Source organism: Leiobunum rupestre, chromosome 5 (genome assembly GCF_980474605.1).
Source record: "Leiobunum rupestre chromosome 5, qqLeiRupe1.1.hap1, whole genome shotgun sequence".
Classification (NCBI taxonomy): domain Eukaryota; kingdom Metazoa; phylum Arthropoda; class Arachnida; order Opiliones; family Sclerosomatidae; genus Leiobunum; species Leiobunum rupestre.
The window spans coordinates 59,199,881-59,225,827 of record NC_143388.1 but is presented as its reverse complement, the minus strand read 5'-3'; the positions used below and the strand labels follow the sequence as shown (position 1 = coordinate 59,225,827).

The following is a 25,947-nucleotide window of genomic DNA, read 5'->3' as shown; positions in this document are numbered from 1 at the left end:
GTTAAAATTTTCAAAACTTACCCAAAAAGATGAATTTGACCTATTTTGAGTAAAATTGATCAATTTTGGTTAAACAAAATGTGGGTAACCGAGAAAATCCCATGCTTTTTTAAATGGAGAGGTCAAAAACAATTGCGGTGGCCATAGGAAAACTAAAGCCCATTGCAACTTTTCCCTTTGGCAATTTTCATACTACCATGAGGTCTAAATAACCCCCGAGTTTCAACAAAGTCGGTGATAACCACCTCGGGTAGTCTTCTTGTAAGTAGGGCAATTTGCAAAAATGATCTCCCAACTGAATCTCAGAGTTATTGTCATGATTTAATTCAGCACAGAGCCCCCTAGTGTCTAAATATGGCCAAGCCCAAACGTACTTCTACCAAGGACAGCCCAAATGTACTTCTACCAAGGACGATATTATTCTACCCTGTTCGGTTACTAGTTCGAGGTTGTCAGTGTCGAAAAAAATTTGTTTAAGAAAATTGTCGTTAAAACAATTGGAAGTGTCATACTCATTTCAATTATGTTACTCATGATAATATCAATCTCCTCAACCTCAGAACGTTGCCAGAGTTTAAAAACAAGGCAAAGGCGTATTTAGGGGTTTGGGAGTTCAAACCCACACATCGAAATGGGTTGGTGCAAAACGTTAGTGGCTTTTAGGTCTGAAATCGGGTGCACTGTTTAAGACCCATCGGAAATGCAATACTGGATACGCCATTGTCTCTATTCTGTTAATATTGTTTTGAGATATAAAGATGATAAGAATATTGTAAATTGTTTTTAAAAGGAATATATTAGTTTAAAAATCTTGGAAATTATATAAAGTTACGATATTATTTGTTTGGTAAAAATTACATAATTTTATTGTAAGTTAGAATTCCGATATTAGTAGCTCTTTTTATAAAGTAACGTAGCCTTCTTGTTTTAATAGCCGCGTTCACACTAGACACTTTGGAACCGTTTTTAAACGGTTTCGAAAGATAAAATTGAACATTTTCAGTGTCAACTGTATTAATAGCCATACGTTAAATACATTCGACAGCAAAATTTTACAATTTGTATTTTCGAAACCGTTTTAAAACGTTTTCAAAGTGTCTAGTGTGAACTCAGCTTTTAAAGTAAAATTTTGGTGTCGAATGTATTTATCGTATGGCTAATAATACATTAGTCGTCGAAAATGTTTTATTTGATCTTTCGAAACCGTTGTAAAACGTTTTCAAAGTGTCTAGTGGCTAATAAGGCTCTTACGTTAGAGCGTCTTATTTTTACAAGTCTACGAGCACGCACTACAGTCGCGAAGAACATAGGTTTTTCTAGCGCTCGTGCGAAGAATATACTAACATGAAGGAAGTAGTAATGGAGATATAATAGCTTTTCCTACAATATAATATATACTAATATATATTATATATAAATATTATTAATAATATTTCCGTATAGAGGGTCTCGTGCTTTTTCGCCCAAGCTCAATGAAAACAAAAAATATGCGCGTCACAAAAAGGGAGAAGAATATAAAGTCTGTAAACGCTCCTCTGGCTAGGCGACCGCGACGCCATCTACCTGAGAATAAAAGCCTATTTTATCTGCAAACGGCGGAAATTATTTCCTGAATCCCTGTAAATTGTTTTAATATTTCGCGGTTCGTATTTTATCGAAATAGCGATAAATTTAGACTTATAAGCACTATTCTTTTTTAAATATTCACAGTCTGTAATATATTTAAGGTAAAAATTTATGGCAGGTTGTTCTTGTATGAAATCCGTAAGCAAATATTGCATGTTCGTTAAAAGTGGGTGCTTGAAAAATACCAAGAAACCCGTAAACGGTGTATGAAATTTCGTGGAATTTCCATGCTTTTGAAGGTTGGATTCTGTAATTGCGTGAATACAGTAAGCAACTAAAATATCTACCATATTTTCATAATTTCACAAATAAAATACATCGGAATAATAATGTTAATTGGGTTTCAAATACAATCCATTTATCCCATTCAGCTCTGACATACGTTGTTAGAATTGCCAGCACTGACGGGATGATCTTGAAACCGTTGCTTTCCGCACTAAAATGAAGTCTGTAGTCGAGTCAGCGTATCTCTTTTTTTTACGACAATGGATATTCTTAAGCGGATTATTTAAGGTTTTTTTACAAGAAACGGGAAAGCAGCGGGTTATATTCGTATGCGGGCGATCTGTGTAAGCGGGGTATGTGCGTGAAAATACGGTAAAACTATTTTATGACAATTACAACTAATAAGAAATAGGTTAACAAATACCTTTTGAATAAGTTATTCTCTGCGAATTTGCTGGTTTTTTGGAAATAATTCTGATAATTCATGACCATGTTAATGACTTTTAATTTTTTTAAAAGGTGGTTGCAGTTGATATACCCAGCCCTAAAAATAAATTGTTTACATCACTGCGTAATAGATGGCGTCCCGTTAATATAACAAAATATAAACAAGCTGGGCAAGACTATGTTTTATTTTATAAAATCAACTATGGTTCGACAAAGTACATTTATTATTATGTAGTAACTTCAAGTTACTAAAATATCTTTTTCTAAAAAAATTTTGTTTAAAGAAATAGTACCTCTATTTGCTCTCATAATTTGATTTTATAAGATTTATAAGTAAGTGAAACTTGTGTATCATATCATTAAAACCTGTATAACATATTTATTTCTGATTTGCGAAAACAATTAAAAAGTTGATTTTTCAAGTTACGACTTTTTTAAATTTGGGTAATGTCATTGGTATTTTCAAAAGTGGCATCTTAAAGAACTGTTGATAACTTTATTTTATTTCTATATAAATACACGATATATTATATACAACAATATTTTTACGTTTTTAAATTGAGCTGTATTTAGTATCTGTAATTCTGTATTTATTTCAATACTTAATAAATAAACCCATATTTTTCCGTTTTTTGAATTATGAATTGCGTATTTTCAGAATTGTAGTTTCGTCATATTTGAAATAACATTGGGGTGGTATATCACGACTAACCAAACATGGACACGTTCTAAAAAATGATTTGTTTAAAAAGCATATTTTTGTTTCGTAATTTCTGTTTATGTTTCTCACCCTTTGCTCAGTCGTGAATTATGTCAAATTACTTCTTACGTACACAAAATATTGCAACTAGGGCTTTCATATAGAGACAGATATCGTATGCTGAATTCGTCGCTCAAACGTTACCTAAAAAGTTTTTTTCCTCTATAAGGAATGTTAGGTACTTTTTTGCCACCAGAGGACTCCCTAGGCATCGCGCTGTATTGAGGAGAGTAAAGCTCCAATATAAAGTATCTTACTAAAAAAAGGTCTTTTAATTAATTCATATCACAAAGTAAACAATTTAAAAAATAACAGTTGTTTCATATGCTTCGAAGTGTTGAAACAATCATAATTAATAAAAAAAACGAATATATAAGATAAATAAGGCTAGAGTGTGACTTAATGATTTGGGTACATTTGTTCGAATTTCATTCGTCCGAACGGTGGTACAAATGTCCGAATGATCATTTGTCCGAATGCCGGAAAACAGGATCGTATGTCCTAAAACGTATTTCATTTGCCCGAAAAATGTATCACAACTATTGTTGGTGATTTAGTCGTTCAATTTATGTTAACTTTACTGGCGAATTTCATTTGTTCGAATAAACGTTTGTCCGTTTTTTCGAACATTAGCAATTGGTTGGTTTTTTTAAATATTGTTAATATAAGAAAATAGTAACATTAACGTGAACCTAACCTAACCTAACCTAAAATAGCCACACCATTCAACGCAATTCCCACTTACTATATCGGCCAAATATACCATATATAGATATAGCAGCAATTAAGAAAAAACAACTTGAACAAACAACGATATTTACAATGTAGTTTTTATTTTTTATTCATGCACTAAAAAAAATCCGGACCAAAAAAAAACAGCAATAAGAAATACTAATTTAGCGACAGAATCCGGACAAATGATGCTACCGATTCGGACGAATGAAACAAACAAGTTGTCCAATTCGAACAATTGAAACATTTGTTATTTCGGCGGTTCGGATGAATGAAATTCGAACATTTGTTCCACCGTTCGGACGATTGAAATTCGAACAAATATACCTACCCCGACTTAATAAATTGCGTATTTTAAATAATTTTTATGAAATAGTTCTGGGTGTTAATTGGTAATGTACTCTAAACAGATTCTAAATTATTACCAATTTCACAAAATAAAAGCAACCCCGTCCATTTATCTGGCGCCATTCTCATAAAAAAAAAGTTTCAAAGTTGTCAATATGTTTGGTTTTGAGTTGGTTCGTCAAGTTTAAGATTTTGTTTAAATATGTCTAAAAGGGTTAATTAATAAATTGATCTGAATAATACGAGAATACATATCATAGTTTTTTCAGCCAAAAGGATTATAATATTTTAAACAAAATGACTGAGAAACTGATCGAAAAATTACATAAACATGACATCGCAAACATCAATCCATCTAGTGAAATTCAAACATAAGTCTTCAGTTTTAGTTTAACATGCAATGGTACTAATTTTTACTTTAATATCGAAGTCTAATGACCATTGGCTTGTTTAGTATTCCTTATACCAAAACCAACTAAATAGTCCAAGAAACGTACATTTATCCCCCCCCCTTTCCCAAATACTCGCAACGCCACTGATTGAGAGGTGAGTTTCACCACACCCAGCTGCACCCTTCTTCCAGAGAAGAACCACAAATGGGAAAGTGTAACGCAACCCTTTATTCCTTTCTCCAGGAAGAAAGGTCTACAGATAAAACTTGTCGAGGCTAACGTTAAAAGTTAGTGTAGGGAGCTGTTGGCTCACGTGGCATGCAGGGCTTGCCACCACCCTCCTACGCATTGTAACCCGGCCACCTGAATTAATGGCTTTAAAGGTCGCTTGATGACTTAGGCCTAAGGTGGTGCAAAGGGTATTAGCCCAGCTGATTATTATTTTAATAGTTTTTTAGCCTTAGGGAAGGATTAAAATCTTCAATACACACCGTGATAGAAATGCAGTGGACCACGCGTAACATGATCCTAGTTCCAAAACCAGGTAAGTCGACTTACGATAAAATGAATTTTGGAGTTATTCGAAAGAGTATTTGACCCTTGGTTTATACTAAAACTATTAAAAATAGTGGCACTAATTTTTTTTAAACATTGCGCAAAACTTTTTTTTAAATTGAAAAAATATCCGGTTTTTTTAGTAAGACCACGACGTGACCAGTCTACACAAATTCTAGCTCTTGAGAGCGACCATTTTTCCAAATCGATCATGAACTGTATATTGCCTTAGGCCTAATCGAGAAACGGGGTTACACTTTCGCAAACCGGATTCCTCCACGTCGCCAATAATATTACTTTTTTGTGAAAAGCTTAAAAATCGCCTTCGTCGAAAAAAATTAAATTGAATACTTGGGAGTCGGAATAAAGATGGGTTTTTCAAAGCGGTGTGGAGTTACGCTTTTCTGCTGCCTGTTCACTTCGCTGGGCGCTTCTATTTTGAAATTGCCCGAATTGGTCACCGAATCGACGGCCGAACAGGCTTTCGATAAGTTGCTGGATGCGGAATCGAAGATCGTCAGAGGAATCGATTCCGCGATAAAGAATGTCCTTCCGCTAATGATGCGAATCGCCTCTGAATCGAACCTCAGTGGAAAATGTTTGGGCTCCTTGCTCAAGTTCATCAGGGATGCTCGGGACCTGAGGCTTTGGACGGCTCAGAGTGAGTTTTCTAACAGTGAATATCGGTGGATTATTCACTTTGTGGAGTTTATTTGGTAGACATTTCTTGATTTTAATTTAGATATACCCGTAACCTTTCTCGAAGTAATGTCAAAATGAGTGTAACGTTTTAATAGTATCGGTATAAATTATCGCTTTTTACTTTTGAGATCAAAAGCTATAACCTTGCCTAAATTGGGTGGCTGACAGGCCCGTAGCCACGATGCCCCCTCAAAAATAAAATTTTGCCCCTCAAATGAAATTTTTATTTGCTCCCACCGGCCCCCTCAATTTAATCCATTCCCCCTCAAAGAATATTATCTGCCCCTTCATCTTTATTAGTTTTTAAACTTCTATTCGTTGAAATTTTCCTTTCAGACCACTTGTCTTTGTCTAAAGTTTAGATCGTTATTTTTAGGTAACTATTTCTTAATAAAATACAAGTTGTAGAATGGTCTGCTTCAGAAGGCAAGGTTTTTTTTGTTGAACACCAAAAAATTTCACGGCGCCATTTATGTTAATTTTTGAAATTAAGTAACGAAAAAAATGTGCCCCCTCACAAAAAGCCCCCTTATCGAAATTTTTCTGGGTACGGGCTTGGTGGCTGAATAGCTGGATAGAGTTAATAAATTTCCAACCAGCAACAATGGTGGTTTCGTTAATACATCCGTATTTTATGTGCAATGATAAATAGTCAAAACAATTTCAAAAGTGTGTAATTAATATATTTTATAACACAATAAATTTAAAAAAATTTCATTATTCTTCATTAAATATAGATGGCGTTACGGTTATCAACAGTTAAAATAATTTAAATTGCAAACATTAATTTAAATTGCGAACATTAATTTTACCTTGACATTTTTCATATCATTGTTGAAGCTTCGATCTGAGCGAAAATAGAACGAAAAGATGTACTATAATTTATAAGAGAAAACATACTACACTTTGCGGACAAAGCACAAGGGTTCAGTGGCCACAATTCATCAAACTGAATGACCAAAATAATTTCGAATTAACAAATAATTGTTAAAGCTTTTTTATTGGATCTTGAAAACCAATCAAGTTGAATCAACCCGAACCAGACATCCAGCCAGCCATTTTTGGTGAGGCTATAATATTTGAGATCAAAAGTGGAAAATTATTGTACCTTCTTGCCTTTCCAAGTGAAAAAGCCAATTTAGATATCCGCTACAGATTAATGATATCATAATTTCAAACAAAAAATAACCCACTCAATAAGAAGTCACGTAAAAGTGAAATTATATCCCTTTAGGCCCAAACTTCAAACGGAAATTTTTAACCTGAAAATTCTTGGAAAAATAGACTGTCAAGCTAACATCATTAATTTATCATAACGATAACGGGGAAAAGAACCACGCACTCATAGAAAAAATATAACAATAAATAAAAAAGCAAAAAATCTATCCTAAAAAAAATAACAACTTAATAAGGCAAGGTTAAGGGGGAAGAATACAGTAAAAGCCTTTTTTTTTGTTCAAGCTGAACGTTTCTGTTTTAACAATTACATAATTGAATGATATTTTTCTTATTAGCCTGAACCTTTCTCTAGTGCTTAAAATAATTTTGATAATTCTAATATTAATAGTTAACGAGATATAAGGTCCTAACTTGTTTAGCTCCGGGGGTCCGAATTAAAACGTAATAACTTAATTAATTTTAAATATGAAATTTTTAAAATTATTTTAGTCACTAAACAAGAGGCTGTTCTACACTTAAATATTAATTATATGAGTTAAAATACAAAATGAAAAGAGTTCAGCTTGAAATAGCGCAATAGTAGACAATGGCTACTGTAGTCTTCCCCCTTAATAATCACATTCAACGATTTAACACGCGTTAATTTCTATTCAAATAGTCCAGAAGCAAAAGTTTTCAAATATAATATATTTATTGAATTAAAGAGCTTTCGTAAATTAATTCCATATTTAATTTATAAAGTAAATGAAAATATTTTGATGAATGTGAATGAGAAAGGGGTGTAGAGTGGACAAATGGATAAACAGATATTTCTGGACCAAATAAAACTAATAAATGGCTATTACTTGTGGACTAAATAAATGAATATTTGTGGAGAAATTGAGTGCATATTTGTTGAGCAATTGAGCGCATATTTGTGGAGAAATTGAGTGCATACTTGTGAAGCGAATAAATGAATATTTATGGAGTGACTGAGTGTATATTTGTGGAGTGGATATATGAATATTTGTCAAGTAATTTAGTGTATATTTGTGAAGTGGATAAATGAATACTTGTGGAGCGGATAAATGGATATTTGAGAAGGCAATGAATGGCTTATTGGGAAATAAATGTAATTATTTATTTTCTAACTTCGTTTGTTTTCTCTCTTGGGTCATTTTAGTGATAGACGCGAGTGCCAAGCCACAAGCGGCATTGCTTCGTGGATCGGTAGGAAACTTCGGTGACTATCAACAGTGCTTAGACATCGTGGGGCCCGAGTCGGCAGTGCCCCAAAATCAAATCAAAGGAAAATACTGTCTGATTGATATTCGGTTTCCCCTCCCGCCGAGACCCTACCACATCCGACTCTTTGAACCTATATTCCAACATGTCAACGGAACTTTCAAAACCGAGGTGAGGGATAATTTGGTTGTATTTTGCTTTTCCCCTCCTTGATTGAAACTAAAAGTTTTCCTTTCGTTTTACAGACCTTGGATTACTTTTTCAAAAAATTGAGTTTTGGATTTTACGATGCTCCTTTTAAATGGGCTGTTTGTGTGCCATCCCAATGCACGACCGAAGATGTCGACGAGCTATTCCAGAAACGTAACATTAATAATTATTATTATTAGAATTTGCGCTTGTAAAAATTTATGTTTTTCTTAACTTTCACTCAGTGACGGAGCCTCTGAACCTCAACAGTCGAGTACGCTCTTGCGAGGTCAAAGAAGAAAAGAAAGTGAATAACCTTCAATTCACTATCATGTCAGTCTCAAATGTTGATGTTTGTAACAGTAAAGGTATTTTCCCACGGGTCAACTCGAATTTATTGGTGAACACAGTTTCTAACACGAGTTCGCAGAATACGATGCGTTTCTTTGGAACTCTCTACGAAACGTTGCCAAGCATTCGCGTGTTAACCAGGGATTTGAAATTACTCTTAAAACCTGTTTGCAAAACATTGTTGATCAGCACGGGTGGCAAACCCAGTTTCTCCGTGTCAATTGAACGTATTGGCCACATAAACTCTTTTGTTGACCTACATAAACTAAGGTATTTAATTTTAATATTATCATTTAATAAATAGTGTAATCAAAAAGATGTGAACGAAGGTTTTCGACATAGATATTTGCTGCCAAAACCGAAAGCTTTTGAAATATAAAAAACGCTTTTCACGTGGCCAACACGACACCGAACTACTTTATCCACGGAGCACCTTGATTTCTCTGTTAAAAATAATGTACGACTCGTGTGAATATACCTGATAATAATCAGCTAAGATAATACCCAAGGCATTCTTCTATTACAAAATTTGGTCATTTATTTTAATTAAGGTAGTTAATTTATTAAATCAAATGCATGTCCATTTAAATATTTAAACCTAAGCCTCGGTCAGAAAAACCTATTACATTTTCTTCAAAACTAGGAAACCAAAGAGTTCGTGTGGCCAACATGTAGATAAAATATTTATCCATTTACAAGGAGCCACTCGTTGTGCGACTCATGTTGTTCAACAATGTTTTGCAAAAATATTAGTTCGTGTGAATAGGCCATTTACTAGTTAAAACAACCACTGTAGTCTTTAAGCTCAAAGCAAACGCTTAAAAAGGAAGAAGATTAAAAAACTGTATTTCGCATAATTTCAGATGCATTTTCGCAGTGGTTTTATTAGTCAACGCCACAGCAACAATCGTCGATGTATTCACTCACACCAGGCACACCAAAAGTGAGATAAAAACAGTACTTTTACCACAATTATATTTGCTTCAAAAATATTTATCCACGCAGATATTTGGCTTCATTTGACGAGAGCGTTTTCGATTGTACGCAACTTCCAAAGGGATTACGACGTACAAAAGCATAAACCAACTAACTTAGACTTCCTTCACGGCATACGATATTTCTCAATGTGGTGGGTCATTTTGGGTCACTCTTACCTTCTACTGGACAGGCATTTATACAGTGCGTTAGTTGGCGAATGAACGATTTCAGATGGAAATTAAATGTTGCTTTTCTTCATTAGAGAACTTGCTGAACGTTGACAACCACAGAAAAACTTTTTACCTTTTAATTCTCGAAAACGGCTACTTATCCGTGGAAACGTTTCTATTTGTAGCGTACGTATACTCCTGCAATAAATTCAAGATTTGTTGTTCTAGTTCTTTAGTGATAACATAATATAATATAATATAAATATCATTCATAGAGCAACTTTACTATCGCACAATGCTATAACTGCAGTCAACAAAAGGTCCCAACCATTTAAACCAATCAAAACATTCGTTTGCCGAATATGGCGGTGAGTTTGGTATCTATTATATTTTACAAATTATAACTTTCATTGAACAACATACGACCACCTGTTCCAGGGACCAAATTAATAATAACTGGAATAATTAGAGTGGAAAAATTAATTGCTGAAACGTTTTTGCAAATCAGATAAATTAAAAATTGAAACATACATTACTTTTTAAGCGTTTTTATTTTAGACTAGTCTAGATGTGTAGTTTTAAATTTGGATTTGAAAAACTAAGGCGAAAATGCCGCGAAATTTAGATTTGCGAACAAAATTAGGCAACACACATGGAAAATGTTTCAGAAAAAAGGCTTCGTTAATTTTCCGAAACATATTCCGACTTACAAGTGGATACATAATTAAAACAGAGGCCTTAACTATATAAATCCAGGTTCTCAGTTCTCACACACCCCATGCAGTTCTGAGTATCTCTTAGCAAAAAATACAGAGAACACAGAAAACGGAAAAACACTGCCCGTGTGAACGAGGCTTAAATCTAATGGATAGCTCATAACAGCAGAATGTTTTGCACGTTTTCTGTTCTTTTAAATTGCCAAAGACAGTAGAACGTAGAGCTGTAAAATAATAAGTCACGTGAAATGTTACCAGCATTCACCTGACCATGAAAATTTCAGTTTATGGCCATCTATGATACTGGTGCTGGGCATAGCCTTTATCTTTCCTTTACTGTCATCCGGACCCATGTGGAACAGCTACGCGGGAGACATTTACGACGATTGTGAAAACAACGGGTGGGCCAATGTCCTTTTCGTACAAAATTTTCAATCAATTTCAAGTCAGGCAAGTATATGAATGCTAAAATCAACCTTTTCTTTCATCATGGACCATCCATTTCAGTGCGTCTCTACGACCTGGTACGTCGCCGTGGACGTTCAATGCTTCATTCTCGGAATATTCTACGTCTCATTTTACTTAAAGTAAAGTTAATTTGATAATAAACCACGCTAAGCGGGAATATCCTAATATCGCTCTTAAATATGACAGAAATGCTGTCCTGGGATACACTTTATTGGTAGTCATGATTGTTGTGCACACCATTTCCTGCGGATTCCTCACTTTCTACTACGATTACCCTCCAACTATTCTGAATGGGGATATATTTCAAACCGACTTGAAGTAACTTCACCACATCAATGAAAACATCCACCACCTCAATGCTCATTTATCTTTCTTTGTAAATATTAGGTTTGGTTCCGATTATTTCAGAAGAATGTACGTAACGCCTCACGTTCACATGTCGGTCTTCGCCATTGGACTATTCACTGGAACCATTTTGGCGACAAGAAAAATTCATCTAAACAAAGTAGGTCCAGTACGATTTATCCCTTAAGATACAAATATTATATATTCTTCAAACGTTTTGCAGATTGTAACTTTCACGGGATGGGTGATGTCCGCTGTCTTGGTCATCGTCATAATCATAATCCAATATCCATGGCACAGTGGCCAACCCTACACGTCGGTTGAGGCGGCCTTGTTCTCGGCTCTTTACCGGACAGGCTGGGCAGTGTTCTTGTCCTGGTTGACCATCGCTTGCTTCGCTGGAAGAGGAGGTATTAATACTTGACAATTCCTTAAAATTGCTGAGAGCAACTCGATTTACGCTTTTGCAGGGGTTGTCAACTCACTGTTGTCCTTCACCATCTACAAGCCGTTGGGACGAGTTACCTACATGGTTTATCTACTGCACTTTTTCGTGATATATTTCTACATGAGTTCCATGATCATCCCGCGACCTATGAACCATACCACCCTAATATATTTCGCGGTAGCCGTTGGGACATTATCGCACGCCCTGGCTTTCGTGGCTCAACTGTTGGTAGAAGCGCCCATGTCGCAAGTGGGGAGGCTAGTTTTCGTAGGACTGGAAACCGCTTTTATCCAGAATAATGGTAAATGTGAAACTGAAAACCCGGTGGACGGACAATCCAAAGTAAAGAATGCTGTGTTCGATTTACCAAAACCAGAAAAGTCGAAAGAGGAAAGAGTATAATTTTCGAAGAAAGAATTTATGCATAAAAATTATTTTATTATATCTAACTATTGTGAAATCTAAATTCATAAGATCATTCGGTGCCAAATATTATCATTTTGCTTGTTATCGTTATAAAATCATGGAATAAATATTTACCTGTTAACATTTCTTCAATTACACAATTAATGTCATGTTCTAGAGCACATAATTCTTCAATGTCGGCAATAATAGAACCCGAATGTAAGGCAATAGAATCGCCATAGAAATACTACCTTCGGTGATAGAAGCAAAATCTTTGGCCAAAGAATCATCATTTTCGCCATGAGAAATACTATCTTCGGCAATAGAAATACTAAGATAAAAAAGAGTAAAACTACTTTAGTTACACAGTAAAAACTTTTAATAAAATTTTAAAAATTTTAACGCGCTACAAAGAGCGAACGACTAGTTTCGCCATCGCATACGGAGGCATCATCAGGTCTGATTTTTACAAATTCGCAGCAAGGTGAAGGAAGTGCGGCTAGTCACGTGTCAAAGTGGAGGCGCTACCATCGTCGGACCAAATTCAGCAACAAAACTTCCTGGGCCGTTATCTTGATTAAGACAGTTGTTTACATTTTGTTTTTTAATGATTTCGAGTGATTCTATAATATTAAGTTTGAATTAGTTTTCTAAGAAGGCTAGGTGTTTAGGTTTGTTGAAGAGAATTGTATGTTTAGGGTTGCCAGAAATGTGTGCCGCTAGGGCTGAACAATACGTTTTTTTTTTATTTTTAACATCGTTTATATGTTCGTTAAATCTTTTGTAAAAATTACGTTTACACTGGCCTATATAACTTTTTCCGTAAGAGCACTCTAGTTCATACACACCAAACTTATCTAATAACGAAGTTTTGTCTTTGAGGGAATTTAAACAGTTACTAATTTTATTGGTTGGTTTAAAAACCGGTTTCACGTTATTGTTGCTAAAAATGTTGCCCAGTAAGTGGCTAGTGGGGTTAGAGAACGGGAGAACCACATATTTAGGTTTTTTAGTAATTAATTTAAGTTGGGTATTGCGGATAATTTTATCACGGTGAATTATTCTACTGAAACCTCTATTTAGGAGGGATGAGGAGAGCTCTCTATCTGCCGCTATTGCTTTGATCACGTTCATTTCTAAAGACAGGGTATTTGCATCGGAACAGATGTTGACTGCTCTTGACATATAGGAATAAAACGCGGTTAGCTTCTGGTTAGTTGGATGACATGATCTCCAATGGGGTGGCATGGAGACAGCAAACGGTTTACGATAGACACTGGTGATGACTTGGCAAGAATTATTGTTTATATTTTTGGTAATTAAAACATCTAGGAACGGAATTGAATTGTTCGTTTCCGTTTCTACTGTGAATTGGATATTAAGGTCAATAGAATTAAGGAAATTAAGGAAGATGTCGAGTGTCTCCCTGCCATGGATCCATTTGGAGATGATGTCGTCGACATAACGTTTCCAGAAGCCTATGGAGAAAGGAGAGTTAAGTAAGATAAAAGATTCCAGTTTGTTCATATAGAGATCGCACAGGAACGGCGATAGAGGGCTACCCATTGCGAGGCCGGTCTTTTGCGTATACAATTTACCGTTGATTTTAAAAAATGGGTTCACAACACAAATTTCGACAAGATTAATGATGTCCTCCAGTTCAATACGATTCGTATTCAAGTCAAGTAATCTCTCTCTTAGTACCGAGATAGCGCCATTTACGGGAACTTTAGTAAACATGTTAACTACATCGAACGAAACAACTGTCTATCGTAAACCTTTTGCTGTCTCCATGCCACCCCACCAGAAGCTAACCGCGTTTTATTCCTATATGTCAAGAGCAGTCAACATCTGTTCCGATGCAAATACCCTGTCTTTAGAAATGAACATGATCAAAGCAATAGCGGCAGATAGAGAGCTCCCCTCATCCCTCCTAAATAGAGGTTTCAGTAGAATAATTCAACGTGATAAAATTATCCGCAATACCCAACTTAAATTAATTACTAAAAAACCTAAATATGTGATTCTCCCGTTTTCTAACCCCACTAGCCACTTACTGGGCTACATTTTTAGCAACAATAACGTGAAACCGGTTTTTAAACCAACCAATAAAATTAGTAACTGTTTAAATTCCCTCAAAGACAAAACTTCGTTATTAGATAAGTTTGGTGTGTATGAACTAGAGTGCTCTTACGGAAAAAGTTATATAGGCCAGTGTAAACGTAATTTTTACAAAAGATTTAACGAACATATAAACGATGTTAAAAATAATAAAACGTATTGTTCAGCCCTAGCGGCACACATTTCTGACAACCCTAAACATACAATTCTCTTCAACAAACCTAAACACCTAGCCTTCTTAGAAAACTAATTCAAACTTAATATTATAGAGTCACATGAAATCATTAAAAAACAAAATGTAAACAACTGTCTTAATCAAGATAACGGCCCAGGAAGTTTTGTTGCTGAACTTTGGTCCGACGATGGTAGCGCCTCCACTTTGACACGTGACTAGCCGCACTTCCTTCACCTTGCTGCGAATTTGTAAAAATCAGACCTGATGATGCCTCCGTATGCGATGGCGAAACTAGTCGTTCGCTCTTTGTAGCGCGTTAAAATTTTTAAAATTTTATTAAAAGTTTTTACTGTGTAACTAAAGTAGTTTTACTCTTTTTTATCTTACATCATACACAGGTGTCGTTTGTTAATTAAACTTTCTTTAGTTTAATTAACCCTCTTATAATAGAAATACTATCTTCGGCAATAGAAATACTATCTTCGGCAATAGAAATACTATCTTCGGCAATAGAAATACTATCTTCGGCAATAGAAATACTATCTTCGGCAATAGAAATACTATCTTCGGCAATAGAAATACTATCTTCGACAATAGAAATACTATCTTCGGCAATAGAAATACTATCTTCGGCAATAGAAATACTATCTACGGACGTAATATAATCACAATTTTCTAAAATAGAACAATCGTTGTCGATGAAGGAACCATCTGTTTTGCCATAAGTTAATGATACCTTAGAGGTATCATTAACTTATGGTTTTGCTTATCATTGGAGGAATGTCTCACGGTTACTCTCAGATCTTGATTGAGATTTTCTTGATCTTCACTTCTAGAACTAAATGGTTTGATACCTTTTTCAAGCAGTCAAAAACAAAAGACATCGGAATCTATTGAAATGTACACAAAGAACGTAATACCAAGTTGGTATAAAAGTAACGAAGAACTAGGTACAATAACATTGTCCTTTGGTGCTATGATGTTATACTTGTCAGAATTGAAACGCGCTTATAATTTTTCTGTAGCGCCATCTGGAAAATGCAACAGTGGAATCTTTTAACCCCACTCTAAGGCCCAGTTCACACTTTACAAGTAATTGGGCCACTTAATTGAAACCAACTAATTGTAAGCAAGAAAATTGAATAGTGTGAACAGAAAAATTGTAACCATTGTTCCCACTTTTTCTGTTAACACTGTACAGTTTTCTTGATTACAATTAGTTGGTTTCAATTAAGTGGCCCAATTAATTGTATAGTGTGAACTGGGCTTGATTCAACATTCAAAAATGGGAGGATAATTTTTTAATTAGCATTCGCTGACTGAAGTATCAAATTTATAATTATAAAATAATAATAATAATAAATAATGATTATAATTTATAGAGTTCCTTTTCCCTGGCTATAAGAAAATGTAGACTCGAGAGGGCGCCATTCAATTCAATGAGTTTGAGAAGTATTACTACATGGTGCAATAATTCAATATTTTCATAGTTCTTAGTTACATCTATGCGTTCTTGATAATAGAAACACGCGCTACTTCAGTAGGACTCATTACTGTGACAATTATTTGCTTTTAAAAATTTGTCTTATGTTCGGTCTCTTTGGTTGGTACTTTCTAAAGATACAGACACAAGATAGCCTCGTGAAGAGAGTATATTTCAAACTACAGCATGATTAAAAATGTTATTTTTATAACATTAATGAGATATCGTTATTTCAATGTATATGTTTGTTTAAAAATTAATCCATTAAATGAGTAAAGTTTCCGTTAAATGAGTTAAGTTTCAAATCTAAGGTCTTTATATATTAATATTATAGTTTTATTCATTTCAGCGATAATCACTAGCTAGAATTAATCAAAGAACTCCCAAAATAAATGCGTAAACATTTTTCACTTGCATATACTTACCAGGTAGTTGAACTATATTTGTATATCGATTCTCCTACCGTGTAAAAATTTCACGTTCACATTTTGTACAGATTGACTCTCACTCAAATTCTTTAAACAATTTTGTTTAACTAGTACTCGAATTTAGAAAATAATTTTCGATTGATTACGGAGCAGGCTCGATGACATTAAAATGATGTTAAAGTCTTTGTGACACTTTCTTTTCGGATCGGATTGAAGACTGATTTTTAATGTAAATTGTACCTGCTGCCGATTAAATTTAATTCAAGTTCCAAAGTTTTGCAAATACAAAATCATTATTGTTCTCTTAATTTTAATATTCCAAAAAAGGGAGTTTAAATTAAATAAGTTACCGGCCCCGTAATTTTTAAAACACTTTATTGTCCACAGATGCAAAAAGCTGGTGAAGACCAATGCTTAGAACTATTTCAAAATTCTTATGTCATATTCGATTATGGCTGTTTTCTGCGGGAAAACTGTTGCAACACATTTTTAGCTTATCATTTGGTTCACGCAGAAATGTTTCAATACTTTAACGTTATCTTCTTTGACCTCAAATTCCGTATTAACAATATTAAAGTCTCAACCATGATCGCGAATATTAATGAAATGAAATAAAATAACATTTTCAATGGGCACATCAACAGTACAGACCTTTAATGGTATACACAGCAATCGGACAATATTCAGAAAACCGTAAAATGAACCATATCACAACATTAAAACATTCGTAAATTACAAAAAGAAACTTTGTTATATATTATGAAATGAATAATAATATAATATGTATGCGCAATTATTTTCTTCTATTTTGAAATGATCTTCGATAGTCACTAACTTGGTTCATGCAAAATGGTCTTCGACAGTCATAACATATAAAACCACCAAATAAACCGTATAATTTTCCAACACATACAATTGATTGAACCTAAATGATAATATTAAATTTATCACCTTGATTAATTTGAATTGACATCTGCAAACTTGAGTCGAAAACTGCGCTTACAATGATCGCTCTTTATTTCTAAAACTATTACATCGGAAAAATATAGTTATAATAAGTTAATATTATTATTATATATTACATCTTTATGTGGAATAATAGCCGCGGAAAATTTTGTGCCGTGATGCGGTTAACAAATCCGCACTTTGGCGGGTAGTTAATCCTCACTGAATAGTACCTTGAGCTTGTGACAGGTTCTTTTAACGACCTAGATGGATAACTCCCTCGTAAGAGAGATATTTTAAACTTCTGTTAGGACAACATCGCGAAACGGGGTTACCGTTTCGCAAACTAAATTCCTACGTGTCTCAAAAATGTTTCTTGATAATAATACTTTTTGTTGAAAGCTTGAAAAAATTGCCTTTCGTCGCGAAATTAAATTTACTACTTAGGACTAGTTAGTAAAGATGGGTTCTTCAAAGTTGTGCCGCGTGCTTCTTTTCTGGTGCCTGTTCACTTCGCTGGGCGCTTCTATTTTGAAATTTCCCGAATTGGTCACCGAACAGACGGCCGAACAGGCTTTCGATAAGTTGCTGGATGCCGAATCGAAGATCGTCAGAGGAATCGATTCCGCCATAAAGAATGTCCTGCCGCTGATGATGCGAATCGCCTCTGAATCGAACCTCAGTGGAAAATGTTTGGGCTCCTTGCTCAAGTTCATCAGGGATGTTCGGGACCTGAGGCTTTGGACTGTTCAGAGTGAGTTTTCAATGCAGTTGATGTAATAATTAATAATTAGTCAGGCAAATACCCAAGGCGTCACTATAGGCCAAGGTCTGTTAATGAGTTTAAATGTCATTATTTCAAATGGCCGGGTTACAATGCTTACGAAGGTGGTTGTTTTGGATTATACAGCCCATTCCATTAAAATACTGTACATGCATTTTAAATTTATCTATTAACTCATTTTCTTGTAAAATGCGAAAACAAAGTTTTAAAAGTAATAGGTGATCAACTGATCATATTCTTTTTAGGGCAATTATTTGAAACACCAGCTTTATTATTAAGTCAATTAAACTTTTGAGAGGAAAGCACCTAATAAGTACGGAAATTGGTATTTTGTTTATTTTAATTACCAAATCGTATGGGGTGAGCGTATCATTTTTACGGGGGTCACTGTGTGCCCGTCAATCCCCTTCAGGAGCCCTTTCTGAAGGGCTCGGCTCTCTACCTACGTAGGTAGGGTGTCGACTGGAGGGGCTATAGCATCCACTCTCTATCCCACAGCTGCGCGCGAAGTTAAAGCTGGTCGCCCCATTGCTGGGTCGTTTGTCAGGATGAGTGGCTGGCGTCGAGAATGCGACGTCAGTAGTAGGGTTTTGCTACCCATGACTGTTTTTGTGACCTGTCCGTGCTTGTGGACGCCGGTGTAGGGAATTCTGATGAGAACACCGGTGTAGTAGGCTTTTAATGAGCTTTATAATCTGCTTGGAGCACCGGTATACAAATATCTGGCAAAGTGGTCTCATAGTCTCTCCAACGTAAGTTTCAGGGCACGCACAAGAGGGGATTTGATAAATTACTCCATCTGGGTTCAACTTTAAACGTAAAATCAGGGGAAAATTTCCGCAATTCAGAAAAATAAAAAATTAAAACAAATATTACTTTTTAAGGGTTTTATTCTTGACTAGTCTAGAGGTTTAGTTTTACTTTTGGATTTGAAAAATGAGGTGAAAATTCCGCGTAATTTAATTTTGCGAATAATATTAGGCTAATCATGGAATTAAAACCTTTTTTTAAATTGTTTTGGGAAAATACGGAAAGTTTTCCGGAAAAAGGCCACAGTAAATTTCCGGAAAATTTTCCGACTTGCAACTCTAATTTAAATAAACATTTTTCAAAACGTTTTCTGCCTAACATTTTTCATGGCTTTGTTAAAGCTTTATCCTTAGCCGTGAAACGTAGAAGCTATACCGTAATTGCCTAATTAAAAGATACTACACTTCAAGCACGTAGATATAGAAAGTCTAACGGGGGGACGGGTTATAACACAACCAGATGAAATCGCGAGCGCAGCGAGCGCGAAATTTTTCGTTAGCAATAACGCATATTTAAAGTACTGGCTAGACTCGGGACGAGTGACAATGACATTTCCGCATGTGTAGCAAACGAAGTTTTTTAATACATTTGCGAGAAAATGATAATAAAACAAAGAACAAAATTGATATTGTTTTGCAAAACTTAATTTCGCAAGAAAGGAATCGAGTCCTAAGGGGGGGGGTTTGAACCCCCTAACCCCCCCCCCCCCCCTTATATACGTCCTTGCTACACTTTGTAGTCAGACCGCAAGGTCGTAGCGTTGGAAGTCGCGAGCTCAAACCCAACTAACTGACCGAAATATTTTCAAAATAAAACAAGATTACGTATCATAACGAAAGCTAGAAGTATCATAGCGAATATCCCGCCAGCCATTCTTGTTGAAGCTATAATGATCGATCTCAAAAGTGAAAAAAATATTTTCTAATACGTTCGCTCCAAAAAGAAACATTTCATAGAAATTTCGAGAAGCATTTCCCAGAGAGAAAGTCAAAATATTCGATTCAGATAAAATAAAAAATGACCCACTCAAAATCTTGCGACGTTCAATAAAACGTCACGTAAATTGGTTTTTATAACCCTTTAAACCCACACTTCAAACATAAAATACAGTAACTTTCAACAGATGATAACCCAAAGGTTTAACGCCCAAATTCTTAGTATTTCAGTTAATAGAGAGGCTAAGCCAGCACGATGAAAGGTCCAGAAAACGTGAACTTCTAGTAGGTGCAGGCTGTACACACAAAGCTACGCCTACACTTACAGGTTTTCCCGTTCACGTTTTTGGGCACTGCCTCAACCTCTTTAATAAGGTTAAGACTGCAACCCCACTCACTGTTGAATATAATTTCAATTAAAATATACTAAAACAACGCTAATTGTTGTAATTCGGGAAAAAACTTAAATTAAAATATTGATTGAACTGTATTTATTGTCCACAATATTTAAAACTATGAAATTTAAATTTAAAATTGAATGTTTTAATAGTTTTTAAATATGGTGCACGATAAATATCATTGTTTAGAAATTTTATTTTATTAACTTAGGCACAATTTGCCAAATATTATTTATAATTTAAGCGGAAGTTAATTTTGAGGTCAATTAATGAAAATATTTGGTTGTAAATAAATGAAACAATTGGCGCTTAAATGCAATATCTTCATAAAATTGCCAATAAGTAATATTTCTTAGAGCCAGGACCAGAAAATAACTTTCTAAACAGTGCGTGTGGAAATAATGGAAACTTTGGACCTGTTAATAGAACTCTGTGTGTTTTTGCTTAGCTTTAATACGTCAAAAAAGATACCTGATTGAAAGAAAACACTTGTTGCGTACCGTACAGGTGAAATGTTTGTGTAACGAGCGAATAGCTATTTGTGTAACGAGCGAATAGCTATTTGTGGAGCGAACGAATTGCTATTTGTGGAGCGAACGAATAGCTATTTGTGGAGCGAACGAATTGCTATTTGTAGAGCGCACGAATGGATAACTGAGGAGCGAACGAATGGATATTTTTGGAGCGAATGAAGGGATATTTGGGAGTGAACGAATGAATATTTGTGGAGCGAATGAATCGATATTTGGTTGCTAAGGAAGGAATAATTGTGGAGCGAACGAATTGCTATTTGGTTGCTAAGGAAGGAATAATTGTGGAGCGAACGAATTGCTATTTGTGGAGCGAACGAATGGATATTTTTGTAGCGAATGAAGGGATATTTGGGAGTGAACGAATGAATATTTGTGAAGCGAACGAATTGCGATTTGTGAAGCGAACGAATTGCGATTTGTGGAACGCACGAATGGATAATTGAGGAGCGAACGAATGGATATTTGGTAGCTAAGGAAGGAATAATTGTGGAGCGAACGAATCGATATTTGTGGAACGAACGAATTGCTATTTGTGGAACGCACGAATGGATAATTGAGGAGCGAACGAATAGATATTTGGTTGCTAAGGAAGGAATAATTGTGAAGCGAACGAATAGATATTTGTGGAACGCACGAATGGATAATTGAGGAGCGAACGAATCGATATTTGGTTGCTAAGGAAGGAATAATTGTGAAGCGAACGAATAGATATTTGGTTGCTAAGGAAGGAATATTTGTGGAGCGAACGAATTGCTATTTGTGGAACGCACGAATGAATAATTGAGGAGCGAACGAATCGATATTTGGTTGCTAAGAAAGGAATAATTGTGGAGCGAACGAATCGATATTTGTGGAACGAACGAATTGCTATTTGTGGAACGCACGAATGGATAATTGAGGAGCGAACGAATGGGTATTTGGTTGCTAAGGAAGGAATAATTGTGAAGCTAACGAATAGATATTTGTGGAACGCACGAATGGATAATTGAGGAGCGAACGAATCGGTATTTGTGGAACGATTGAGTCCATGTATCTACATTTGATGAATGGATATTCTTGGAGATAACGGAATATTAGGAAGAAAATGAATGGCTATTTGCGAAGTTAATAAAAGTAAACCTTATTTAATGTTTTTATTTAATACATTATTTTTATCTTGCGTCATTTTAGTGATCGACGCGAATGCCAAACCACAAGCGGCCTTGCTTCGTGGATCGACCGGAAACTTCGGCGACTATCAACAATGCTTAGACATCGTGGGGCCCGAGTCGTCAGTGCCCCAAAATAAAATCAAAGGAAAATACTGTCTGGTTGATATGAGGTTTCCCCTTCCGCCGAGACCCTACCACATCCGACTTTTCGAACCTATTTTTGAGCATGTCAACAAAACCTTGAAAACCGAGGTATGGAAATTATCTCCTTGTATCCCGCCCCTTGATTAAAACTATAAATTTTACTTCCGTTGTGACACAGTTCTTGGATTATTTCTTCGGCAAATTAAGTTTTGGAACTTACGATGGTCCCATTAAATGGGCTGTTTGTGTGCCATCCCAATGCTCGAACGAGGACGTTGCCGAACTTTTCCAGAAATGTAAAAAAATCAACATCTAATCTTGTTAGAAATAAATGTTTTTCTAAAACACTCCCTCAGTGACGGAGCCTTTGAACATGAACAGCCAAGTATTATCTTGCGAGGTGAAAGAAGAGATGAAAGTGAATAAGCTTCAACTCACTGTCATGTTAGTTTCAAATGTTGATGTTCACAGTAAGATTGCATTCAGTTAGGGATGTGCAAATATATGGTAACATCAAATAATTCGATCGAATACCAAACCGAATAGATCCTGAAAGTGTTCGTGAATATTAGGTTTTCCTGATCAAGCTAAAACTTAAACTGTAAAACCAAATACGTCAAATTCTTTGACTAACTGAATCTATTTCTTCATTAAAGGGCCTTCTAATTATGACTCTGAAGCTCCACCCCCCAAATTCTATGGCTCTTAAAATTCGACCAAATTATTCGACGTCTTAAATATTCGATTTGATATTCGCCGTGGATAGAAAACAAATATTTCATATTCGATTTGATCCCCAAAAAATGGTATTTGCATAACTCTATTTAGGCAATTGAAAAGTTAAAGAAAAACCTCGCAGAGTGCTGGTAAAAGGTTAACTTGGTCCTTTTGAGTCAATAAGCCTCCCTCGAAAGCTAAGAGTAAACGCTTAAAAAATAAAGACTAAATCATTATAATTCACGGTATTTCAGTTGCATTTTCGTAGTGATTTTGTTAGTCAACGCCACAGCAACAATCGTCGATCTATTCACTCACGACAGACAGACCAAAAGTGAGATAAATACACACTTTTTAGCGCAATTATAATCGTTTAAGTGGAATTATTCACCTTAGATATTTGGCTTCATTTGACGAGAGCATTTTCGATCGGACGCAACTTCCAAAGGGATTATGACGTACAAAAGCATAAACCAACTAACTTAGACTTCCTTCACGGAATACGATATTTCTCAATGTGGTGGGTCATTTTGGGTCACTCTTACCTTCTACTGGACAGGCATTTATACAGTGCGTTAGTTGGCGAAAGAATGATTTCAGATGGAAATTAAATATTGCTTTTCTTAATTAGAGAACTTGTTGAACGTCGACAACCACCGAATGAACTTTCCCTTTTTGATTCTCGAAAACGCGTATTTCTCAGTTGAAACGTTTCTGTTCGTTGCGTACGTATAATAAATTCAATATTTGTTGTTCCAGTTCTATGGAAATTAAACTAAGAAGAAAATATCATTTATAGAGCAACTCTACTATCGCACAATGCTATAACCGCAGTCAACAAAAGGTCCCAACCGTTTAAACCGATCAAAACATTCGTCTGTCGAGTGTGGCGGTGAGTCTGCTTTAAATTCTAGTTAACAACTTGGGACTTGTCAACATGACGTAGATAATACATCTCCCATGCTATTTCCAATTGAAAAAAAAAGCATACCAACATGGCGGCCATAGCCAAAGGTACGGCGTGACGTCAGGCTACCAAGTCCCTATTCGGTTTTTAATAAACGTTTACGATCAAAGGTCCTATGAACTAAAGTGGTGCTGACTCTAAAGCTCAGTCCCCAGGGGTATAAATTATAACATTTTGCGCTATATTACTCTAGAGCAGACCTTTTGCACGTTTGTCATTTTTTTTATTTAAATTTCATGGCAACAGTGTAAAACGCGTGGTGGGGAAATGATAAAAGTTGACCGCATTCACCTGACCATGATAATTTCAGTTTATGGCCATCTATGCTTCTGGTGCTGGGCATAGCCATGGTCTTTCCCTTACTGTCATCCGGACCCATGTGGAACAGCTACGCGGGAGACATTTATCACGATTGTGAAAACAACGGGTGGGCCAATGTCCTTTTCGTACAAAACTTCATATCCTTTCCAAATCAGGCAAGTATTTGCATGCTAAAATCCACCTTTTCTTTCATCATGAACCATACATTTCAGTGCGTCACTACGACCTGGTACGTCGCCGTGGACGTTCAATGCTTCATTCTCGGAATATTCTACGTCTCATTTTACTTAAAGTAAAGTTAATTTGATAATAAACCACGCTAAGCGGGAATATCCTAATATCGCTCTTAAATATGACAGAAACGCTGTGCTGGGATACACTTTATTGGTAGTCATGATTGTTGTGCACACCATTTCCAGCGCATTTATCACTTTCAATTATGATTACCCACCAACAATTCTGTATGCAGACGCACTACAAACCGACTTCAAGTAACTTCACCGCGTCAAAGGAAAGAACTACTATCTCTAGGCTCATTTATCGTTCTTTGTGAATATTAGGTTTGGTTCCGACTATTTCCGAAGAATGTACGTAACGCCTCACGTTCACATTTCGGTCTTCGCCGTTGGACTGTTCACTGGAACCATTTTGGCCACGAGGAAAATTCATCTAAACAAAGTACGTTCCTTTAATATACAAATGCCCTTGAAATTCCTCGACCGTTTCCTATAGGTCGTAACTGTCGCGGGATGGGTGCTATCTACCGTCTTGGCCTTCATCGTCTTCACAGTACAGTATCCGTGGCACAGTGGTCAACCCTACACGTCGGTTGAGGCGGCCTTGTTCTCGGCTCTTTACCGGACAGGCTGGGCAGTGTTCTTGTCCTGGTTGACCATCGCTTGCTTCGCTGGAAGAGGAGGTATTAATACTTGACAATTCCTTAAAATTGCTGAGAGCAACTCGATTTACGCTTTTGCAGGGATTGTCAATTCACTGTTGTCCTTCACCATCTACAAGCCGTTGGGAAACGTTACCTTCATGGTTTATCTTCTGCACTTTTTCGTGATATACTTCTACATGGGCTCCATGGTTACCCCGCGACCTCTGAACCACACAACGCTAGTATATTTCGGAGTAGCCGTTGGAACATTATCGCACGCCTTGGCTTTCGTGGCTCATCTGTTGGTAGAAGCGCCCATGTCCCAAGCGGGGAGGTTAGTTTTCTCAGGCCTGGAAGCTGCTTTCACCCGGAGGAATGTCAGAACAGAAAACGGGGCGGATGGAGAATCCAAAATAAAGAAGGAAGTGTCAAATTTACAAAAAGCAGAGAAAACTAATACAAGTTTATAAAGATGTTAGTTTTTAAGCGTTTATCTACAAAATCCAAATCAGATCAACAACTATTTGCTACATTTAAATATTTATTAATTTAATTTTTTTAGTTTTGAAGAGCTTATATATAGAAAAATATTTTGTTAAATTAAAGTATATTCTTTTTATATTTTTCAAGTAAAATGGGGAAACCAATTCCTTCTCTTTCGAAGAGTTTAACTAAATATTTCAATTCACTGACAAGGAGACGACCCGAGGTGATACACACCGATTTTGTTCAAACTCGGGGGATTGGTAGACTTTCATGTAACTTGAAAAACACTAAAGGGATTTTTTTCAATGGGCAACGGTTTTGCCATGGCAACGAAAAATGTTTTTTTTTTTTTAAATCAGTAGTTTCGATCAAAAACCGCATTAATTTCCAATCTATACCCGTAGTTGAT

The 25,947-nt window shown here is 35.7% G+C and overlaps 2 protein-coding genes across 2 annotated transcripts; both read left to right on the top strand.

Annotated features, from left to right (window-relative positions):
* The first annotated feature begins 9,845 nt into the window (after positions 1 to 9,845).
* LOC149945455 (nose resistant to fluoxetine protein 6-like) lies at positions 9,846 to 25,522 on the top strand. Its single transcript, XM_090176564.1, has 9 exons — positions 9,846 to 9,909; positions 9,971 to 10,064; positions 23,684 to 23,776; positions 24,162 to 24,327; positions 24,385 to 24,464; positions 24,532 to 24,663; positions 24,733 to 24,850; positions 24,905 to 25,091; positions 25,152 to 25,522. The coding sequence occupies exons 1-9, from the start codon at positions 9,855 to 9,857 to the stop codon at positions 25,520 to 25,522; spliced, it is 1,296 nt and encodes a 431-aa protein (XP_090032690.1). The 5' UTR covers positions 9,846 to 9,854.
* LOC149945456 (nose resistant to fluoxetine protein 6-like) lies at positions 11,084 to 13,763 on the top strand. Its single transcript, XM_090175588.1, has 6 exons — positions 11,084 to 11,181; positions 11,249 to 11,380; positions 11,450 to 11,567; positions 11,631 to 11,817; positions 11,878 to 12,251; positions 13,644 to 13,763. The coding sequence occupies exons 1-6, from the start codon at positions 11,084 to 11,086 to the stop codon at positions 13,761 to 13,763; spliced, it is 1,029 nt and encodes a 342-aa protein (XP_090031714.1).
* Positions 25,523 to 25,947: the final 425 nt, after the last annotated feature.